Source organism: Numenius arquata, chromosome 6, assembly GCF_964106895.1.
Source record: "Numenius arquata chromosome 6, bNumArq3.hap1.1, whole genome shotgun sequence".
NCBI classification, from domain to species: domain Eukaryota; kingdom Metazoa; phylum Chordata; class Aves; order Charadriiformes; family Scolopacidae; genus Numenius; species Numenius arquata.
This window is the reverse complement of record NC_133581.1, coordinates 63,466,368-63,490,140: the sequence shown is the minus strand read 5'-3', so window position 1 is coordinate 63,490,140 and position 23,773 is coordinate 63,466,368. Positions and strand designations below refer to the sequence as shown.

The 23,773-nt window shown below is 41.3% G+C and overlaps 1 protein-coding gene across 1 annotated transcript in view; it reads left to right on the top strand.

Annotated features, from left to right (window-relative positions):
* KCNK10 (potassium two pore domain channel subfamily K member 10) overlaps nt 1-23,773 on the top strand; it is a 64,182-nt gene that overhangs the window by 27,300 nt on the left and 13,109 nt on the right. The window contains exons 3-4 of the mRNA XM_074149291.1: nt 8,309-8,426; nt 11,215-11,375. Of these exons, the coding sequence (XP_074005392.1) occupies nt 8,309-8,426; nt 11,215-11,375 (279 nt within the window). The remainder of the gene's footprint in view (nt 1-8,308; nt 8,427-11,214; nt 11,376-23,773) is intronic.

Sequence of the window (23,773 nt, the reverse complement as noted above, 5' to 3'; positions counted from 1 at the left end):
GATTCTTGTGTCCATCCACCCAACTGTGTTATAAAACCATTTCTATAAGTAAATCAAATTTATAAGCTTAGTATTTCTTTTAAAAGTTGTAAAGGATTTTTGAAAAATACTAAAAGCAAGAAGTATATATTCCTTTGATGGGAATGTCACTGTTAAAAGATATGCAAAGTGCTTTCTTTTCTAGCAGAAAGCAGAACACATAATAGGTGCAACAAGCAAAGCACCTCAACAAGATGGTAGACTCCTGCATACCAACTGCAGTACAAAGGTTTCTAAACAGCTCCTATATCTAGCCTAAGCTAGATATAGCCTAAACTATGTACTAGTTTTAATTCTTTATTTTACACAACATTTTTCCTTCTTGCACCACAAAAATGGTGACACTAGAATAAAAAACAGGCATACTGTGTCATTAGAAGGCAGATATTCTCCTGAGATTCCAGTATGTCCTCAGGCATTGCACTGCGTAACTGGAAATCATTTTGCAAAGGTAAATTAAATGGGTTTAGCAGCTCAGAATGTCTTAAGGCCAAGTGATGTGAAATATTGAAGCAGATTTGTCAATAAATAACAAGTTTCTGTGGATTCTTCTGTATTTATGGGGGTTAAAGTGGCTCCAGGGATGTAGTTGGGTACGCTGGTACAGAAAACTCTGATTGTAACTGACTTGCACGGAAAAACAGTGAACCAGTGCTTGAAGATAATGTCAGGGGGTTAATGTTGTGCTTTCATGCCTTCGTGTCAATGATCTCAAAAGTGACATCTCCCTGGATGGCACAATGCATTTCTGCATTGCACCAAATGCTGCATCTGCCTTTCCAACAGTGATTTCAGACTGATGTGGCAGCCTCCATGGGCCCTGGCTGCTGTGCTGTGTGCAGTCAGCACCTGGCTACCGCTAAGGGAGCTATTTATAATTAATGTTTTTTGACTACCTGAAAGCCTATAGATGAACACAGATCATATTCTCCAGAATGACTGTGTTGATTAATTTCACTGCTTTGGAGAATATGGAAAAAATACAGAAAGAGAGACCTTAGAACTGGCTTGTATCCTTTTACTGTAGGGGTGGCTCTGGAACAATCTTTTAAGGAGAAGAGGAAAGGAGTGTCATGGTCTTTACAAGGCTAATGATGGAAAGAATTATCCCTTTTCCCCTTTGGAAAACCTATAAAGAAGATATACGGCACCTGCTTCAGCAGGGGAGTTGGACTAGATGATCTCTATGGTCCCTTCCAACTCTAAAAAAATTCAGTGAAATTCAGTGAAATTCAGTATGAGGAAGCTGTTAAAATTTATTGTGGACGAGGCGTCCTTTCCAACTTGATCTCCAATAACCCATTGCAAATCTTAGCACTGGTAGTACAAATGTGAATTGCTGAGTCCAGACTGTGAAGTTCGTTCATAGACTTCAGAAGTAATATAGTGATGGAAGCAGTGCAAATGACTAGGAAGATTCAAAGTATCTTGAATTTGTATTTATCTCTTGGGTTTTGGTTCAGGTCTGTCTAATACTAATACAATGATAGATAATTTTTTCTTAAGATAGCAAGTATTTCACAGTGCAGGCTATGTTGTCCAAAGTCACCTGAAGTGGAAGTTCTTAACTGTAGATTGTTAAAGCCCGCTTCTGCTTCTGAAGGCATTGCAGTGAAGCAAGTTCATTATTTAATGCCTGATGTGATCTACAACTTGGCACAATGGTGAATGCCAGAATAAGAAAATGACAAAATTGTGTGCTCTATCTCGACACTTTTGTTTTCAAAGTTAGAGAGAAGTGAAATCTAGAATATGCTAAAAGGCAATGAAACGTCAGGTGCTTCAAGCACATTTAGCTGCATTGTACCCATTTGACCAAAGAGCGGAAGGCAGTGGAACTCAAGTGGCTGGACATACAGTTGAAAAGAAAAATAGCATTGATAGTTACACCTGCTAACGTATTACAGAACTTTTTTATTGTTCCTATATGCCATAGCATAGGTTTAGTAGTAGCTGGGGTCAAAAAGAACTCTTGCTCTTCTTACTCCTCTTTGTAGTAGCTCACACTGAGAGTTTATAATGGGGAGGTTACGCCTCTCGGAAAGGTCAGATATTCTCTGTCATTAGGAGATGCAGGCAGGAACACCATCAATGTCTTTTGGCAAAGTAATTCCTGTGGAGCTGATAAGGGTATTCATATTCTATGTAGCCTATGCACTGTGTATGAGTAAAAACTTTTGTAATGAGCCCTGCTTTCATAATGAGTCCTGCACAATGATGTAAGGTAGAGTGGCTTGCTACTGTAAGAAGTTACTTAGGTTATTGGTTGCTTCCTTCTTCCTTTTCCTTCAGGGTTTAATTTAGGAGTCTGAGTGATTATAGAATATAAAAAAAAAAAAAAAAATCACCCACCTGGGAACTAAGTCATATTATCAATGTCCACTAATGACTACAGCACCTCATTAGAGTTAGCCTGTAAGCTGAAAAGGAAGCAGAGCTGGAATAAGGTAGTCAGGCTTTACTGGCTAATTATGTTAGTAAGAGTTCATATTTTGGATAGGCACATTTGATTAGTGTTCTGAACTATTTTTGCCCTGAAGGTAAGCAAGAAAGGGAACATCCTGTAAAGATGTTTCAGTTTCAGCTGCTTGACTGGTTCACTAGCATCATAAAGCCAGCTTGTCTTTTTAGGGCGTTTCCTTGCAAAATGAAGAGAACTTGGATGACTTTCATGTGCTAGAAGAAAGCTCCAGATGGAGCAGAAAGTATCTTGAGTTAACTATGGGGAAGACTTGGCTGTTGCTGAAGACAGGAAAAGACTATTTGAATCGTAAAGAAAAACAATGGTAAATACCTGATTATTGAACCTTCTGCCTGTGCCTCTGGTGGTTGTCCTCTATATGTCCCAACTTCCCTTCTGCTCCGATCTTTATTTTACCTTATTCCCCCTAGAAAGATATGAAGAAAAGAATTCAGATCTCTTGGGTCCTGTCTAAGTTGGTGCAGGCACTCCAGCTTGTAACTTCAGTCCAGAGATACTCCAGTCATACAGGAGACAGACTGAGCCTAGGATGCTGCAGAAGTCTGCAGCTGTCCTGTAGCTATGTGACTTCTAGAACTTAGCTAAGAAGTTTGCAGGGAGCTAAGCCTTTTGGAATTAGATCTCTCTGCATGTCCTTTGTTGAATGCTGTAGGTCTGCCCTCAGACACAGTGCATGCACGACCACTGTAAGCATAGGTAGATCACTACCTGGCTGATTGTCACCTAGGGACCTTTATGGGATAGGCAGAAATATTTAAGGGATGGGCTTTCAAAGCTTATTACTTTTGATTATACCTGAACAAAAATTGCTGGCCTTGGTCCTTCAAAAATGCTGCTGTGGAAAAGTGAATAAATGGGAATTTTTAATGAGCATCCCTTAATCACTGTGTTGAGGCGTGGTGAGAATAAGTAGAGAGGTAGGGATTGTAGAGAAAAGTTATTAGAGAATAAGTCTTTAAAAGCTGCTTGCTAATGAGAAGCATCCTAATAATCGTAATAGAGAAACATCAGAGCATGAAAGGCATTTGAAACAACTTTTTGTATGCTTGATAGGAATCTGCTTGGAAAATAATTGTATAGGGAAATAATCATTATTGGATTAACATGATCTGTGGAGAGGTATTAATGGAACTAGAAAAAAGATGACAAGAATTTTCCTTTCTTTTCTTATCAAATTCTTATCCTTGGTTACACATACGGTACATCCTTTGAGTAGCTTAGCACTCAAGATGCGTATTAGGCTTGTCCTTGGAAAAGATTTGTCTTCTTCATGCTTGGGAACTTAATGGAGAAATTAAAGAAACATGAACAAGCGAAACAGATAAAAGCCTTTTTTTCCCAGAGAAAGCAGAAAGTCTGTTTGGTTCCTGTCTCCTCATCAGCTGCACTAGCTCCCAGCTATCTTGTCGCCTATGGGCAAAGCTCTAGAATTTTCTTGATATAATTGTCTTAAGTAGTGATCAACGTACCTAATACATTAGCTGGCATGTATGTACTCACTCACCAAGGAGGATCAGCTATGTGAGTATCCGGGCCCTGTGAGGACCACCTGCACCCCAGGGGACAGCGAGCTGGCAGCTGTGGACCCCACCACTGCCAGCCAGGGAACATGGCTGGCTGGGGGCAGCCAGGGGCATCCCCTGGCCCAGGCACCTCCCTGGGGACACAGATGGGCTAAGGCTGGGCTGGGGTATCAGTCCACAGATCAGGCTCCAGCTCGGTGGAGGTTGTTTCTGGGCAGGGCAGGGCTGCAGGAAGCTGGATCCTAACACTTGTTCAGCATCGCTGAGGTAGAGACTGAGACGGTGAAACCCTGGTAGTTTCTATTTGGTATAAGGAGAATATGATTGATTTTATCCATAGAGAAGAGATACTATTTTGATCTTATGTTGGGGGGGCAGAACTCTTGACACCTGGTGAGATTAGTCAGTGTTCACTGGACCTTTCTTTGGAGTCCTATATGTTAACAACTAGGCAGCCCAGGGTGGGCCCATGCCTCATAGCCCTTAAATACCGCTGCCTCCACAAGTCTTACGAGGAGAGGCTGAGGGAGCTGGGGTTGTTCAGTCTGGGGAAGAGGAGACTGAGGGGAGACCTTATTGTTCTGTACAAGTACCTGAAAGGAGGCTGTAGAGAGACGGGGGTCAGTCTCTTCTCCCAAGTCACAGATGATAGGACAAGGGGTAATGGCTTCAAGTTGCGCCAGGGGAAGTTCAGGTTGGATATTAGGAAACATTTCTTTACTGAAAGGGTTATCAGGCATTGGAATGGGCTGCCCAGGGAGGTGGTGGAGTCACCATCCCTGGAGGTATTTAAGAAACGTGTAGACATGGTTCTTCAGGGCATGCTCTAGTGTCCAAGATTACTGGTTTGTGGTGGGGTGCTGTGTGGGTGGGTGATGGTTTTTGGTTTGGTTGTTGTTGTTGTGTGTTCAGGTGGTGGGTGGTGTTTTTTGTTGTTTTTTTTTGTTTGTTTGTTTGTTTGTTTGTTTTTTTTACTGTTGGTTGGACTCGATGATCTCTGAGGTCCCTTCCAACCACTACGATTCTGATTCTGATTCTGATTCTGAATATCAACAGGTGGAACTGATAAAACCTGTTCCAGATTGAGATGGAGTCTGGACTGCACCCTCTTTGGGAATACAGGATTCAGTCATCCCAGTACCACTACATATGCTGGGATTTTGCTGTGGGTTTTGCCTTCAGTTCTATGCAGATTCACCAGACCATGTCTTTTTGGTTACAGAGGGACTGTAACCAAACTGATGACCTGTTACTTTTGACTATACTTCAACTATAAAAATACCTGAAACGGCTAGCTTGAAATGTCTTAAATCTGGAAGGTTTGCCAACAGAGCAGTTAGCAAATTGGTTCTTTCCCTACTCCAAGATAAAACCTAAGGATGCAGCTCTTTGGGTCATGCTGCAAAGCCTGTCGGAAGTTTCACAGATGGGAAACTGCTGTAAAATTTAACGGTCTGTGTGAACCAGGAGAGTCTTGCCAGTGACAGTGTCCTTGTTTGAGTTTTGTGTCAGTCTTCAGGATACTGCTGCATAGGTGGACTTGTGGTGGTTGTAAGGCATCCTTTACCCATGCATGACCTAAAATTGCATATTTAAGTGCTGCTAACTGCAGGGCTGCTCTCCTCTTGCTGCTCACTTTCTGTCCTCCATTGCTGTATGCAAAATGCTATGTATTAGGAGATAGCATTGGGATAGTTGGATATTTATAAAAGAATGATGTCAGTCAAGCTTTAAAGAAAAAATGAATTTGTTCTGGATGAGAAGGGAGCCCGAGAAGCTCAAAGCTACTTAAGGCAACAGGACGCTCCTTCACTTCAGGGTTTGGTTCTTGGCCCTAATAGACTTGCTAAACTGTCTAAACTCAAATGTGATTAAAGTGTTGTAATTAGCTTGCTGACATTCACACACTCAAGGGGAAGGCAAGCAGCATTCCTTGGCAGAAGTAACGTGCCGGGGTAGCTGACAGTGTGTCATGGCCTATTTAAACAGGCAACCTGTCTGTTACGCTGATTTACGATCTTCTGGGTAAACAAACAAACGATCTCTGCTTTCACACCACCTGCAATATGCCAGCAACTGGTACAGAATCCCTTTCAAAGGGTTTGGTCTTAAGCACTTCCTTTCTCTATATCCCTGTTTCTTAAGATATGGGCAGGTGCTGAGGAGCCCTGGCTTTCTGCCCACGTGAAATGCAACCAGTCCAGTCTGGAGCTTGCTCATGCTGTAATTTCACAATCAGCTGAGCCTGGCATGTAGCAGCTCTGCCGTTAAAAAAGGCTGTCCCGGACTGATCTCTTTAGACGTACCTGGCCTCTGTTCTTGCCCCTGCACCTCTTCTCCCACTCCTTTCTGGTTTTGGGGGTCAATGTGATGAATAAGTAACAACTGGGGAGCAGATCAGCTGAAATTAGCCAAGGAAAAAAATGCGGCAGAGAAATATTTGTGACGATTAAGTCAGTTGGAAATATAGGCAAAAAAATGAGTGAGGAAAAGTGCAAAATGGAAGGAGAAGAAAAGAAAAAATGCAGTAAATGAGCCATCAGAGGGAAGAGGTGAATGAGGAGAAAAGCATATCATTAAAGCTAGGGATGTAAGAGGTGTTAAATTGATGTATTTAAAAGTCAGTGCTAAAAGCACAAGAAAATATGATTCTATGATTCTATGAAAATATAAGGTTATAGAGAAAATCAGGAGAGAAATCATAGACATCAGCAGGTGAGAAGTGGGGCAATGGTTAATAGAACGGTTAACCTTGCTTTACACATTGACTATATAGAAAAAGGTGAAATAAAAAATCACAGTGACAAGTCAGAGGTAAAAGAGAAGTGGTTAAAGAAATGGAATACAAAAAGTCAAAACAAACTTGTATTAATAGTTGGGAATTCTGTGTTGAACAAAGTCAAAGAAAGAGAGGATGTAAGAGGCAGCACTTTGACTCTCTTGCTGAGCCCGGCAATAAGCTCACTGAAATAACCAAGGCTAAAGGCTGAAGGTGACAATATTTAGGAGGAGGAGCAAACATCAAAGCGAGTGAGAAGGGGAAGATCTGGCAGTAGCGTGAGTAGCATGAAAACAGCAACATGAAGTGAAGCTGGAACAGAACAGGAGAAAGGCAAAGAGCTGGAAATGGTAAGAGGCAGAAAGAGAGAAGCTTGCTTCCTTTGCATTGGTTTTAATTTTTTTTTAATTAATCTCAGTTGGGAAGATTTGGGAAGGAGAGGTTTACTTTGAAAGAAAATAATTTTCGGTGCTATTCCAGAGTGGGGTCTGAATTTCTCGATGACGGGCAATAGGTTGCATGAGACCTACAAGCAACTAGAGAATATGTACCAAAGGGCATCTCAAAAGTGAACTTAGAGCAATTAAGCTGAATGTGCCACGTGCTGATGAGAGATTTATTTCTGTGCTTTGGAGGCTGATGCATTTAGCTCTATCTTCCTTTGGACTGTGAAGCTGCAGAGAAAGGCAAACGCGTATGTCCCCGTGATACAATATGGTGCATTTTTTGAAATTCCCAAGCAAACAGTCAGCAGGCTGATATGTCTGCCTGGTTTTATTCAGTGCTGTGTGAGACATAGGACAGCGGCCTGGAAGCAGTATAGCTACCTCTGCTTCCGTTCTGGATTTAATTCATTCAGGCTGGGAGTCTCTGTACCCTGCTATGTTTGTGGACACGTGATCATGTCCAGTGTCACAACTGGCAAGTTCTAGCTGACCACAAAGTTGTTTCATGATGTTTCCATAGCCATCCTATTTGCTCATTTAAATTGGGATATACATATCCCATTTTTTCTTTAGTTAGCGTAAAATATAAATAACTTAATCAATTATTAATTGTCTGGGAATTAAAATCCTTGGCTGACTAGCTTCAGTTGACTTCACAAACATTATTGGTACTTACCACCCTTCTTGCTGCTTCTACCATCAGCTGTTCCCATTGGGAAATTTTTCCTTTGGCAGTTATTGCTACAAGAACAATATTTATGTATTGCTTTGTGTTGTCCGTCCTCTGGTTCTCAGTTGCTTTGTATCTTATGTCATTTGTCTATGAACTGCATCTTTCTTCCCCCTTAATGGCTATTTAGTTCAGTCATATATTCAGCTGGTGAGTACAAAGGATGCTACTATACTCTGAGCAGGTATTAAAAAGTTTAAATCTAAGCTGTTCCCATGGTCCTAAAAATTTCCCTTTGGAACCTGTACCGGCATGCATAGGATATGGTAAGGCATGCGTAAGGCTGATTTGTTGTCCTTTTTTTTGCAGCATGCTGTTGATGCTGATAATGCAGGAGTCAGTCCCATAGGAAACTCGTCTAACAACAGCAGTCATTGGGACCTCGGAAGTGCCTTTTTCTTTGCTGGAACAGTCATCACAACGATAGGTATGTTTATTGTTTATAGAATCATAGAATTACTTTGGTTGAAAGGGACCTTAAAGATCGTCTAGTCCCAACGCCCCTGCCATGGGCAGGGACACCTCCCACCAGACCAGGTTGCTCAAAGCCCCATCCAACCTGGTCTTGAACACTTCCAGGGAAGGGACATCCACAACTTTTCTGGGCAACCTGTTCCAGTGCCTCACCACTCCCTCTCCTCAGAGCAGCTCTCAATCCATTCTCCACCCAGCCTGTATTTGTACATGGCATCACCCTGACCCAGGTGCAGGACCTTGCACTTGGCCTTGTTGAACTTCATGAGGTTTGCACGGGGCCATCGCTCAAGCCTGTCCAGTTCCCTCTGGATGGCATCCCTTCCCTCCAGTGTGGAGGGACACTTGCTTGGTGTCGTTGGCAAACTTGCTGAGGGTGCACTGAGTCGCACTGTCCATGTCACCGACAAAGATGTTAAACAGCACTGGTCCCAATACCGGTACATTAATTAATTTTGGCTTGTGCTCTGAAGTTTGATATAAGTAATTCTTCTCATACCCTACTCCTTGTAACTGGAAATGTATTCACATAAGTATCATGTCCTTTTTAAAATCCTTCCTTGCTTTCATACTAATAATTGGAAGGAATTCCACAAATTGTACATTGTACATGTGTAAAAAAAAAAAAATCACATTTTTTTCCCATGCTAGAATTAATGGCCTGGAAATATTGACACATTTCTCTGTATTAGGTGAAGTTACTGAACTACTCCATTTACTTTTCTGTAACCACTAATTTTAGTAAGTTCATTATTCAGGCCCTTATCATCTGTGCCCACTATACATTGTGTCCAATGTATTTAGTCTCTTGATCTCTGATGCTGCCCTTAGATATGCTAAGGTTTTTATCCTCTCCTCTGTGAAGATTTTGTAGATTGTTCAAGCAGCTGTGATTTCAGAAGATGGTCTGAAGGAAAAAAATAATAAACTGATAACTTTGATGATAAAGTTAATCTGCTGATAATTATACAGTGGTTTTATAATTTAAAGCTTGATTTCAGTGCTGTCATGGTTAGAGGTCAAGAGATCATTTCAATTGGAAATCACATGCAAATTGTTGCTTCTTATTTGCATTGCCTTTGAATGTTCTTCTGATTTAAATTTTGGGTAGTGTGTTTCTCCATATTACAACTGTGTTACACACGCTAGTGACTGTATAGACGAATAATCTGACAATCACATAACCCTTCCTTAAAGTGTGAGAATCTGACTGAATTCTGCAAGATCTCTATGCAGGTAATGCAACAAAAACACCCTGTGGCAGTTAAAGACTTGCTGTGGCGATCGTCTCAAACAGCGGGGTCTGTCCCTTTGGCTCTGCCTTTTCTTTCTCGTCAGAGTGAGGGTGAAAGAGCAGTTGTACAGAGCGTGCTCCTCCCTGTGTTCCTCTATATACTAGGCTACATTACCATGTATTTTTAACAATAGCATAAAACCAGCGGGTGGCGAGAAAGAAAACATTTCTGAATCAAATGTAAGAAAACCCTCCCTTAATATTTGTTTACTCAATAGACCCAAATGACAAGCTTTTAAATTACTCATTAAAATAAATGCCACTATGTAGGCATAGTTTATGTAGGCATATTCATTGACATCTGCTATTTAAATAACTTATTGAAAAGAGCTTGGATTTTTGCCCATATTTACTTTAAATTCTCCATGAATGAGATTTTTATAGGGTGCATAAAGTCTATGTATTGTGTCTGGGCATGAAAATTATTTTCTTTTATTCACCAGAGCCCTGTTAGGGCTCCCCTTCGGCCGGCACTCAGCAGACTACTTGGTCAACCTCAGTCCATTGGCCTGTGGAGCCTGGATTTTCTTGAACTTTTAGGAGAAATTTAGGATCAGGGATGCAGCCATGAAGAGGACTGTGGGTTGGGGCAGGGGCTTCATTGTGTGTCAGTTTAGTCTTTTCACCATCCCATGACAGAGAGACGTATCCAGTCCCAGTGTCACAAAACTAACACGATTAGGATCTGGGAGCCCAGCCTTAATTCCTAAGGACCAGGAGGAATTACTGTAGATGAAGCAGACACTTTCTTAGATCTACAGCTCTCTGGATGCTCTATGTTTCCACTTTATTTCATCAGTGATTTGTGATTATGTGGTCATTTTTAATATTCAAATAATTATGTATAGTCAGAATGCAAATCTCTATAACGTTTCAGTAAAGATACCTCACCTTAAATAATAAGGTGCAAATATTACTGCCACAAACCCCTCATGAAATGCGAATGTTAGGCTCTTTATTGTCAAATTGAAAAAGGAGCTGAATAAAGAGTTCAAGGGCGGATTCGTGTAGTGTGGGTACAGTTTGGAGGTGATGAGGGGCTGAGGAAATTATCAGCTAACCACTGAAAATGAGCCTTGTCAGGTGAATCACACTCCCATCAGGATGTCATTGGCAATGACTCCAAGAGGAGCAGCAGCCTGCAGGCACCGGGCCAGCACAGAGGGATTTTTGTGCCATGATAAGTCAAGCTAGATTAATTAATCAAACACAGCTTCAGATAGGACCTGAATCTGTAGGAAACATGGGTAACTGAGGCTACAAGAAGAACTGAATTACAGTGGGTAGCTCACCTGGGAAAGAACATCATGCCATGGAAACTCTGTAAATAGGAATTCCATATGGAACAAAGGTATACCTGCAGGAAGAGCAGTTCTTCTAAACCCATTAATTTTTCTAAACAGCCCTGTGTAAGTTCTAAGACTCTGACAATTGTTTTTCTCCTTAGGGTACGGAAACATGGCACCAAGCACTGTTGGAGGAAAGGTTTTCTGCATCTTGTATGCCATCTTTGGGATTCCACTGTTTGGCTTCTTGCTGGCTGGGATTGGAGACCAACTTGGAACCATTTTTGGGAAGAGTATCGCAAGGGTGGAAAAAGTTTTCAGAGTAAGTTCGCTGTCAGGTTTTTTGCTTGTGTTGTCTAACTTGCTTTTACTTCTGTTGCTATTACCTGCAGTCCTTTTTCCATGTTGGGCACCATGAAATATTTGCATGTCTAGTTGAGATGATGCTTAACATCCTGAGGGACTTCTGTGGAGAGAAATAGACTTCTCTAGATGGTGATGTAGGGATTATAGATCAGGCTCTGAATTTCCTTCTTTAGGCTATTTCTGGGGAATGTATCTCCTAAGCTAGGTTCCTTACAAGGACTGGTTGTAAATGCCTTCAAAACCCCACAGGTTGCTTTGGACATGTATATGCATTCACTGAAAACAGAGAGAAGGTAGTGTAAGTTCTGGAGGAACAGGGATGCAGAGTATGTTCTGACTGTATTACTAATAAAGCCTGACAGACTTGGAAAGCAGGGTTACTGGAGTGAATGTGAACTTGGGAAGAGAGATGTCTGAGTGATATGTTTTCACTGCAAGAGGACAGATGCGTTGGAGTAGATCTGCAGCTGCAAAAACTGGCATAATGCCACTACTGGAATCATTTTCGTGGTATTTACCTGCCCTGCCTCCCATGGATACATCCTACACTAGATTTCTATATAGACTTTCTCATACGTAGTCTCCCTTCGTGTTGCCAGTACCCTCTATTTTTGAGTGTATCACTGTAAACAATTCTTTCGCAAGCAGTGCCTCAGACCTCACAAATGCTGTTTTGCTCATTTGCTGATGGTTCACTTCAGGGATTCTGTCTTTGAAGCAGAACTTCTAGAAGTGACCTGTGTGATGCTTCCCTTGGAGGCGGCGTAACTGGAAGTAAGTCTTTCTAGGGACTGAGTGGATGAGAAGCTATCCAAGCTGGTTAGTTTAATAGGCATCTATTTCTAGAACATTCCCACAGATGAGAGCAAATTACTTGTAACTGTTTTTGAAAGGAAGTAATTGAGTATTAGACTGGAGTATGAACAATTTCCCTTTTGATTAAATTACTGTGAAGTGTCCCAGACCGGCCATAAGGAGCATCTCAGGCTAAATGCGGAAAAAGGAGACTAGTGATCATGGGTGAGTAAGCATGTGCATGTCTGACTGGAGAGCACTTGAAAATGGCCCACGTTTTTATGAAATGAAAATAAGGTTATTGAAAGATGGCTCAGGTTGTGCCTGCAAAACCAGAAGTAGATAAGATCCCTAGTACTCCTTCCTTTTCTTGAGTTAATGCAGTTGCTTATTGTTTATAACCGTCTAAACTATTTCTTTTCCTCCTTCGTATTTTGTCAACTTCCATAGTAATTTAGAGATCTGTGATCTCCGTGTTTAGCCAAGATGTATGTTTATTCCTTTTATTTTGATTCTCATAAATCCGTTATATCTGTTCTTTTGTGATTTGGTGGATGGAGTTATATATAATTTCCTTCAATATTTCTAGTAATGAAATATTCAGCTGTAATGAAATATTCAGCTATAATGAAAGTTCAGCTATTTGAAATATTCCTGATACAGTTTACCATTTACATGCGTCTTAGGAATTTGTATTAATATCAGTTGTTTCACTTTATATGGCTATTTACATAACAATTGACATATTACAAATGATCATTAATATTGTATAATGATATGTACTTTATATTATTAGCTAATGCAGCATATAATAATCATTATAAATTTTGTAATTACATAATTTATTATCACATTGTGTTTACATTATTAGGCTCCATAAATGTTTTAACCTAATCAGATGAATCCAAAAGTGGAGTAACAGTTCTTAATATAATCCTGAGCAGTGAACAAAATTTAGTTCAATAGGTAACTCTTTTCTTACTTTATAACTGCCTCCTAATGAACTCAAATTCAGCATGTTTGTGGTTGTAAAGTAACCTTCTATAACCTTTAAAGAGAGGACATAAAAATTAGGAGAATCTATCTGAGGGGTCACTGAGTGTGTATCAATAATCTAGTGATATAGCAAATTGAATTTCCAGAAAGAGATGCCCCCATAGACCTTATAGCTGAGTCTGTAAGATGGCATTCACTAGTTACCTGTATTATTTGCTTCCCAGTGGGTCCTCAAGGGCAATTTGAGCTTCTAGTCATAGGGAAGGGAATGTGAAGAAACATTGCATGTGTCCTGGACATTATAATACGTCTAATTTCCATGTGCTTATGCCTCAACACTCTGCTTATGTCTTGTCTGTCTCTGGTTGCCTCTGTTTATCCCGTTCGCCCTTAGGGATGTTACGTGGCTGATGTCAGGGTTACCAAGAGTCCCTGAAATCCTTGGAACTTTGTCGTCATCTGTGCAGGTTGTCGTCATCTGTGCAGGTGGATGGGATTTGAAAGCAACTTGATCTTGCATTGTGGTTAGGATCCTTTCTGAAGCTAGGTAAGAGGCAGATGCATACACTGGCAGGTGGAAAGGAGAGGAAGGTTTCTCTGTTGGCACAGCACTCTTTTCACCCAACACATTTCCTTAACAGGTCTTTTGCTCCACCGAACAGTGTAATGGTGAACATGGAGCCCATGGCACGCAAGGGACAGCTTGCCCCTGGCATCCTCCAGCACAGCTGGAAAGATGAAAGGAGGGTTTCTCCCAGAGGAGTTGTGCTAGTGAACTTCTGCTGCCTCTGATGTGACCTGTGTGGCACCCCACCAAACCTACATTAATTAGCAGCACAAATTACAGGCCTAAGAATGCCATATTTAGCTATTGCAGTGATCAGCCCACGCACTCTGTGGGAATTTTAAGAACAATTTGAACTCCATAAAGGGGAAAGAGAACTGCTCTTATCAAATGCTCACTACCCCCACAGTATTGACAGAATATTTCAGCAGAGGAGCGGGACACATGTCACTACTCATCTTGCAATCCAAAATGTTGCCGCTATTTCAGTATGTAGGTAACCAGGAAAACAACTATTCATTTGTGACTAGGTAGGGCTGGAAGTATTGCATTGCAAAATAATGCTTTGTAAAAACAGGAACTTTTCATGTACCATTTTAGGAAAGGGAGGCACTGGCAGAGTGATGCTGCCTGCATTAGGAGGAGGTATCCCAAACACCACACATTGGCTAGTCTATGCCATCTGTCCTACAGGAATAACCATGTTTGGTACAAGTAAATAAACATCAACCAGGTCAGAGACATAAACCAAAGCATCCCCCATGCTAGCCCTACCTGCTCAGCTACTGATTATTCTTATATGTCCCATCTTCAATAATCTGGAGCAGAACCTGGCTGCTAGTCTGTTCTCACATACATACAAGTGTGATTCCTGAGAAAATGGATATATACAGGGTCACCAGATTCGCTATATGCACTGGTCACAAGCATTCAATATCTGGGTTCAGTGATCAATCAGTTTTCCCACCCCAGCTGAGAAAACAATGTAAACACTCAAAATCTCATTAAAAAGATGGTAATTCTTATAAACAATTTTTACCTGGCAAAGCTTTCCAGATGCTACAGAAATGAAATATGCGTTTCAAGGTGACATAAAACCATAAAAGTAATCTTCTTATCATACATATGTGAGGGATCTTATGAATGACCTGAGACTGTTTCTACAATAAACAGCAGAGCAAACCCCATTCTTTTGGCTTGGGCTGTACACAGAGAGGCTGTAAGCATCTAAAGATAGAAAGGAAAGCACTCCATAGGCAGAGTGCACAGTTACAGAACGCAGCAGCTGTCATTATCATGAGTTAAATATAGGCTAAATTCAGATAGTCTTTATTCAAACCTTGTAATGAGCGTTTAGATTCTCAGAAGGTAGGTGAGAAGAGCATAACCTGACAGATCTTCCCTCATCTTCCAGTTCAGTGCAGATGAAGGCATTCAGCCTCGGCAAAACATGCTTCTGAGAGCACTCCAGGATTTTCTGGCATCTAAGGTGAAGCCAGTGGGAGCAGTTCCTGGACTTGGTTACTGCTTTCACTCCTCTGGCTGACAGCATGAGGCTGAGGACAGGTCTGGCAACGCAGCCGGTAGGGTGTGAATCACAATACAGGGATGTGAGCGAGGAGCCAGAGACGTGGATGGTGGCCAGGTTCCACCCCTGAAGCTCATGTCTCAAGAAAATACACTACTTCATAAAAAATCAACACAATCTCTTTTATTTTGTTTTATTTCATTTCATTTCTAGCCAGCATCAGTGTGTTATTACATCAGCTGCTAAAAAAACAATAAAGATGTTAACACCCTATCTTTTCTTTTTTAATATAGTGTTATTCATTGTGATTTTCTGTAAGGAAAAAAGCTACAATTTTTGTTTTTAATTCACGCACGAACTTTCCACAGGGAAATTGTCCAGTACAATGATCGATCTGTCATCTGCTGGCATCCTATCTCTGGACAGAGCTGTCAGGGTGGGGTGTGAAATTCAACCTACTGGTGCACGTATACAGTATTATTCCAAAATGATACAAGATTTATGGGCCAAAATTTCAGTGTTCAGAGCTTAGCCTAAAAATTTCCTGGGTCATTTCCAGCAAAACAAAATGGCTGAGAAATATAACAAATAAGTCACCAAAAAGGAATCCTACATTTCCATAATCTTCTAAGAATTTCTTACTGTTGCAGTAAAGACAGTAGATCTAATTATAATCTGTTATTGGTTATTAGCGCTTTGATACCATAGAAGCCAGCCAGGAACAGGGCCTCGCTGTATTAAGACTCTGTGGAAACACTCCTTTGTAAACAGTGTTTTTAAATGGATAGAAAAATATATAGGTAGAGAAAAGGATGTGATAATAGCAATTGGCAGGTTGGTTATGAAGCAGAATGTTTTGGAGGGAAGAAGCCAAGTGGAAATTAAAGACAAAGTGAGGATGAGAGGTTGGAAGAAGCGGTTAGGGATGACAAATTAAATGAAGCTGATGTGAAGATACTGCTAGAAGAATGGAAAAGTATGAGCAAACAGCCACTCGCTCAGGAGGACAAGGATATCATGAGGTTATGCAGAGAGAAAATTAGAACGGCCAAAGACCAACTAGAACTTAACCTGGCTACTGCCATAAAAGACAATAAAAACGTTTCTATAAATACATTAGCAACAAAAGGAGTGCTAAGAAGAATCTCCATCCTTTATTGGATGTGGGGGGGAAACATAGTGGCCAAGGATGAGGAAAAGGCTGAGGTACTTAATGCCTTCTTTGCCTCAGTCTTTAACAGTAAGACCAGTTGTTCTCTGGGTATCCAAACTCCTGAGCCGGAACACAGGGACAGGGAGCAGAATGAAGCCCCCATAATCCAAGGGGAAATGGTTAGTGACCTGCTACACCACTTTGACTCACCTAAGTCTATGGGGCCGCATGGGATTCAACCAAGGGTACCGAGCTGATGGAAGAGCTCACCAAGCTACTTTCCGTCATTTATCAGCAGTCCTGGCTCACTGGGGAGGTCCCATTTGACTGGAAGCTGGCAAATGCGAATTCTCCCAGAGAAGCTGGTTTCCCATAGCTTGCATGGTCGTACTCTTCAATGGGTAAAAAAGTGGCTGGAGGGCTGAGCCCAAAGGGTTCTGGTGAACGGAGTGATTCAGAAAACGAACGGTTACAGGTTGTTAGTGCGGATGTATTACATTACATTACAACATTAAATCCGGTTGGTGGCCAGTCACAAGTAGCATTGCCCGGGGCTCAATATTGGAAAACCAGGTAAACACTCAAAATCTAATTAAGAAAGTTGTTAATTCTGACAAAATGCATGAGTGTTCCTGAAATTGAAGACTTCATTGTCAAGGTGCATGCTCCTGGTTGGAAAACTCTGGGTGCATTCTCCTCTAGTTCATCAGTAACATATCTGTTTGTCTCCTTGTACTCCACAAATGTATTCCTCTCTCTGCTCCTTCCTGCCTGGATTCCTTCAATACCCTTCCTAACAAGAGTTGTTCTAATTGCTTTTCTTGGATGTAAAGCAGCCCAGACCCAGGGCCATCTGGACACTTCACTGTAGTATCTCTAGAAATGGCAGAAGTGTGACTGTAGACTCGTACAAAGTTGAACTGGAGGATGAAAGGCAGGAGTGGTAAATTTACAGTGCCTGTCTCTGAAATATTTTTCTCCTTGAGATACTGCAGGCTACATCTTTTTTTTTTTTTTCTTTAATGTTTCTAATTGCTGCTTTAATTATGGTGATGGAAAGATAGCAGGAAGTTTTTTTTTTGCTTTTGATCATCACCTGCTTTAGTTGTCCTTGTGCTCCAGTGCCAATATAAGATACAGGCAAACGACAATCCTACGGGTGAATTAAACAACTACTAGCGTGAGCTGTGACTTCATTACATGCAGTGACTCTTCATCCACCAGAGCCAAATTTGTCTCTGAATTCTATTTTAGGTTCAGCCACTGGCTTGTGGTATGGTCTTGAACATGTTTGGTTTACTCTTTGGACCACTTTCCACCTCCATTATATATGAGCTGCAGGAAAGTATCTTTTTCTGCACAGTGCTGAGATAGTACGCTAGTACTAAAAAGTTCATGAGAAAATCTATGGATCACAGCTTTTGGCATTTTATTTCCTCTAACTGGGTATTTAATTCAGTTAGTGATGCTTACAGCTAATCTGCTTCAGGGAAAGTCTCTAAAGTGCAGCAAAACTTTTGCTGATTTGTTCTTATGCACTGGTCTCTGTTGCTGAGTATATGTTTAGAGCGTGCAGCTTACGTGGGCTGGCTGTGGAGCACATTTGTCTTTAATCCTGCAAGTCCTCTTGTAAATTGGCATGTAATTGAAGGGTTAATATTAACCTGAAAAATTAAATGCAGATCTTGACATCTATGAAAAATCTTTTAAGCATTTTGGTTTTATCAACAATGTCTGTTAGGCCTGTAAGGGCTTGTGAGAAGGGTAGCATCAGCCTGAGGCAACTTCAAAGAGAGGATCATGAAGGTCTTGAAGCGAGTCTGCCTCCAAAGAGAGCCCCAGGAGGTGTTGAGCCTGGTGGTAGTTGAAAGGGCATTCCTGGGGTTGCTAGAAAGAGAAGGCAACAACTCTAAGAAGGGAGAACATGTCAACACCAGGAAGAGAGAGTAATTGCTCCAATTTTAGAATAAAATCAGTCTTGCTAAAAAGGTGATAGTATAAAGAGGAAAGACTATTCTAAAACCAGGCTTTAAAACTAGCTTAAATCCAGAGTGTAGTGTTATCTGGGAATCTGAAGTCAGCTCCAGTGCACAAAAACCGAAGCCCAATATGCAATGAAGTCCATCCCCCAAAGTAATTATCACTGGTATCACTGTAACACCTCTCTCTGTGAGTTTAGGCACTGCACCGTATACCTGTTGGCTCCCCGTAGTCAACAGAGGAGATCTGTTTTGCCTGCTTATGTGAGGCCTTTTAATATATCTTTTTCTTTTCTTCATTATTTAAAATTATTACAGGTTCAAACCTTCAATAATTCTTACTGAAGTCTTACTCTTGCCACTGAACTGCAGTGCTCATAACATTTTACAGCTCTTACAAACAGAATGTTGTACAAAAACTAGTCAGGAATCCATGATTAATACAAAGGCTTTATTTGTTGCTGTTCCGGTATCTATCTGTATTACAGGAAATTGTAATAGTTCATTTTTCGTTTGGGAAGCAATTTTCATTACATTGCTTTTTGACTGTGGATAGACTGCAGCTGTTGTACTATATGAACCCAGGATTCTGTTCTTCAGAGTTTTTTGTTATCTACTTTAGCTTTTTTTTGGGGGTGCCTAATATTTTAACACCTGTTTGAATGTGAATTAATTAATAAACCAAAGACAGGTGCAGGAGGCAATTAGTGGCTAAAAAACTGATTTAAGTCTAAGGTAAGAGAGTATTTGGCAATTGACACTCGGTAGAAGGGTTTCAAAACCCCTCTGTGGATGATGGATTGGTCTGTGCTTGATGGTTTATCGTCCTTAAAGAAGAACATAAAACCAACAGAGTAACAATGAAGTAAGTTTTGAGGAAGGGGTTTTCTTCCACTGTGAATTTGAATGTACTCAGGCTATTTTTTTCTGTACATCAGGGGTTATGTCTGGAATACGATCACCGTCCTTTTACCAGCTGGTGTTCCTTCCATCTATGCCTTTTCTGTTTTCTGTGGTGAAAAAAGATGAGCACTATTTCTTTCTCTATATCAAAGCCCAATCTTTGCCATCTCACATTTCGTTTGAAACCAAGTTGTATTGAGAATGTTATCAGTATAAGCAATGGCAAGGAGTTGCATTTCCATACAGAGCCTGAATCCCAATTTTCTTATTAAGGAAGTGAGTTAAAGGGTCCTTCTTTGTGGTTTAAAATGTTTAGGAGCCACTGTTCTAAAGGGTAAAATTATACCTGCCTGCCTCCTGCTAAACTTAGTATTAGTCACATAACTTTTAATTGCAGTGAAGTGCACTGGAAGTAAACCCCATGAGTCTCAAGCAATTATCTCCCATGAAACAAGCTGCAAGCGTGATTAAGAGTTTACAGAGAAGCTAGGATTTCTTAGATGCTCCGTATGAAGCTTAAAAAAATCAAATACTTCAATGGAAGCTGCTGATTAAAGCCAAAGAACATGAGAACTTTTCAGCCATCAGCCTGAAAGTTAAACTCTTTCCTAAGCACTGATAGCGAATAACCTCCTTTTGCCTAAAGTTTTGGTCATGTTGCTGTGGAAACATCTCTGTGTCCCTGCCAGTGCAGTGCTGAAATACCAAATCCTGGGTGCTAGGGTCTTGATGCAGATGTTTACAACTCTAAAAACCTGAAATCCCAAAGAAAATCATAACCTCAAGATTGTTTAGCTTGCAATATAAGGAGTGAAGGAAAAGCAAGACAGAAATGCAACTGCAACACAAAATCACTCGTAATAAAGTGATCGTTAATCCCCCCTCTCCCCCAACAAATACATAGAACCATTCTGGTTAGTGTTCTTCAGAATGTCCTCCAAAATTCCTGTGGGCAACTGTGGGGGAAGCATCAGAGACTGAGTGTGAGAGGTGTGTTGGATCCTGAAAGTCAATAGATAGAAATTACTACATGAGGGTACCTGTATGTGGTGGCTTATCCCAGGTATAAGGACGGTGCTGCTTTTTCACTTAAGCGATGCTACTTCAAGGGTACGAGCAGGCTGGATGGAGGTGGTGAATTTAGTATTACATTACTTTATGTATTCAACCTTCACCTTTCAGGACTCTCAAGCTGTCGTATTAACCACTCTAACGTAATTTCCATGTTCATATTTTCCCTTGGCAAATAAACATGTCATTGTGGCAATAAGAACTGTTTTGAGCCGTGGGACAAAGTATTTGATGCACCCTTCACCCTGTGCCAGACCTTTCCTTTCGAAGGTGCTCCCTGCCCTCCTTTTACCTCGGCAGGTAAGCAGTGGCAGCTCCTGCAAAATGTTGGAGAAGGCTGGAAAGAGCAGGGGAGAGTTATGGCATGGAGGGACACTTCTAGGGGTGAGAGATTTTCCACTCTTTCCATGTTTTTGCCCAGGGGGAATTGCTCTGTCCTCCTCCTTTTACTTTCCTTCCACTCTTCTGGGATCTGTATCCCACCTAGAGTAAAATTCTGTCCCTGTGGGCTGTCACCTGAGAGAACGCTCTTTGGTTACTTGGCTAGTCACAAATAGTGTTTCTCTCTAGAAAGACTGCAACATCGCAGTCTTTATAGTATTAATATCTGTAAGAAATCTCATAGTAAATACGAAATATGCTTTGGAGGCTTCTGCAAGTATTTCTTGCAGAAAATTATGTATGTACCTGAGAAGGGCAAGGGAAGGCTTCTTAGCCAGTAATTCCAAAATAAGTAGAAACTGAAAACTGCAGTCTAGAAACAGATACAAGAAGTGGAGCTTGAAGATCTACTCCCTGTTCAACCTTTCAATATCTAGTCCAATGAAGTATCCACTCTAGCCTTACGAATGCTGATGTTTTTACATTCCTAATCGCTAGGGAAATGTTCTGAAAACTCAACAGCATGGAGGAATCTGTGTGCTTTATTCCACTGTAGAGGAAGAAAACAGACAAAAAAATAATAGAACAAAAAAAAAATGAAAGCCCAAACAGCTGAAAAAAGGAACATGGAATTTCTCCTCCCTGTTAAGGTGAGAGATTTCTAACAGGAAGTTCAATTTTCTTTTTTTTGTTAAGTCTTTGCAAGTGGCCATGTCATGCAATAGATAACAAGATCTCTCATTGATCTAGCTGCGCTAATTGTCTTTCTCTGTCTCAGTGCATTTCTTAATTAGATGCTGAGCATATACTCATAAATCCAGCCTTACTGCTGTGTGGCACTTCTCTTTGCATCACCATAAGTGCGTTTTATTTTTTGCCCTGAATTGCACTGATGAACAAGATTAAAGCATTGACTCAACACCGATCGAAATCAGGATTACCAGGAATGGCAAGGTAAAATCCAGTCAGGTACAGGGAATTTATGTGGAACAAACATTATTAACCCATTCTTGCATTCCCTGAGAGTGAGGAGTATTGCTGTGACTTAGAAGGGAGTTGAAGGAAGGAAGGAAGGAAGGAAGGAAGGAAGGAACTACACATGCCAAATTTGGCCTCTGTGATCATCCTTTGAAATTGCTTAAGTCTGTGTCATGAACCTCTGTTGTCCTTTGCTCCAATGTCTGAGAAAAGCCTATACATACATGGATCCCTCTTATTCAACATGTATTTTTTCTTGGGCTGAAAACAGCTCAGACACAACAGAGGTTTGGGCTCACTATTGTTTTTTTTTTCTTCAGTAACATAATAAGCAACATGGAAAAAAGTAGTTGGCGCATATCAGAAAGCCCTATGTGTGCTTTCTAGAGAGAGAAAGAAGACTGGAAAGGGGTATATCAAACCTAGGAGATTTCCAAGCCAGTGTTTCTGTATTTTCATAGCGCCGTGTCAGTACTCACATTATGACTGCAGCAAGCTCCGTGCCTAGAGATTTACAAAAATAACATTAGAGAAAGCTGCTGCACCGTGAGAAGCTTATTGCAGATTCCATCTGGGTCTAGACAAACACCCTGCGGAACTGTGGTTTGTGGGGAAAAATAGCAATTTTTAGTAAAAAAAAATATCCTTCTTTACTCTGACCTGTGCACTGTGTGTGTTCAGGATTGTCTCTCCCAAGCTTAGTAACAAAAGTGAGTGCTTACAGCTTTTTATATCTGTCTCCTCTATGGTACGCACTACAGTTAAGAAATAGGGGATGGATTTTGCATCTTCTTGTGCATGAGTAGCAGCATTCTTTGTAAAACATGAGAATTAAAATAGCACCGAGACACCAAGAGAGCTGGTTAGACAGTAGGGGAAGCCTGTTTCTAGTGGGATGGTTCAAACCACTGTTCTTAACCCATGGAGGCGCCTGAAATGTCATATATATTTCAAAATATATTATTTAGAATTCTGCTGCTATGCTTTCAAGGGGTGTTGCCTTCTTCATTAATGTGGTGAGTAGGCCCTCGCTGGCAGCAAGCACCTACACCGCCGCTTGCTCGCTCCCCCCCCCCCGCAAGTGGGATGGGGAGAAAATCGGAAGAACAAGAGTGAGAAGACTCCTGGGTCAAAATAAAGACAGCGAAATCACTTACCAAGTACTGTCACGGGCAAAACAGACTTGACTTGTGGCATTAACTTAATTTATTGCCAATTAGCATAAATATTTAATTACTGAGTTGTGTGTTTGGAAACAAAAAATGATAAACATTCAAAATGGCTTTCCTCCCCCTTTCCCAGGCTCAGCTTGACTCCCAGGCTCACTTCACTCCAGACATCTCTCCTCCACCCATGGTGTTGCCACAGGTCATGCTCAGTCCCTCCAGTGCAGCTGGGAGTGTCACAGGGGCTGGGGTCCGGACACAGTGGTTCCTCTCTGTTGCTTCGTCTTTCTCAACTCTTTTCCTCTGGTCCTTCATTAGTACTCCATGGGCTGCAGTCCCTCCAGGAAAAGTACCTGCTCTGCCATGGAGCACCTCCCACTCCCCTGACTTTCTTATTCCCTCCCCCTCTGCCTCTCCAGCGTTTTTGCCCTTTCTTAAATACATTTTCCCAGAGGTGCCACTGTCTTGCCTGAGGAGCTCAGCAGTGTCCTGCAGTGTGTCTGCTGGAGCCAGCTGGAACCGGCTGTGTTCAGAGAACACAGAAGAACAAATGATTGTTATATTGTTCTCAGATGTTATCTCCAAGCCAGTGATAGTGATAAGCCAGTGATTCTCTTCTCTCAGCCTGGAAAAGAGAAGGCTCCAGAGAGACCTTATAGCAGCCTTGCAGTACCTGAAGGGGGATACAGGAGAGATGAGGAGAGACTGTCAGGGAGTGTAGCAATAGGATGAGGGGTAACGGTTTTAAACTGAAAGAGGGGAGATTTAGATTAGATATGAGGAAGAAATTCTTTAGTGTGAGGGTGATGAGACACTGGAACAGGTTGCCCAGGGAAGTT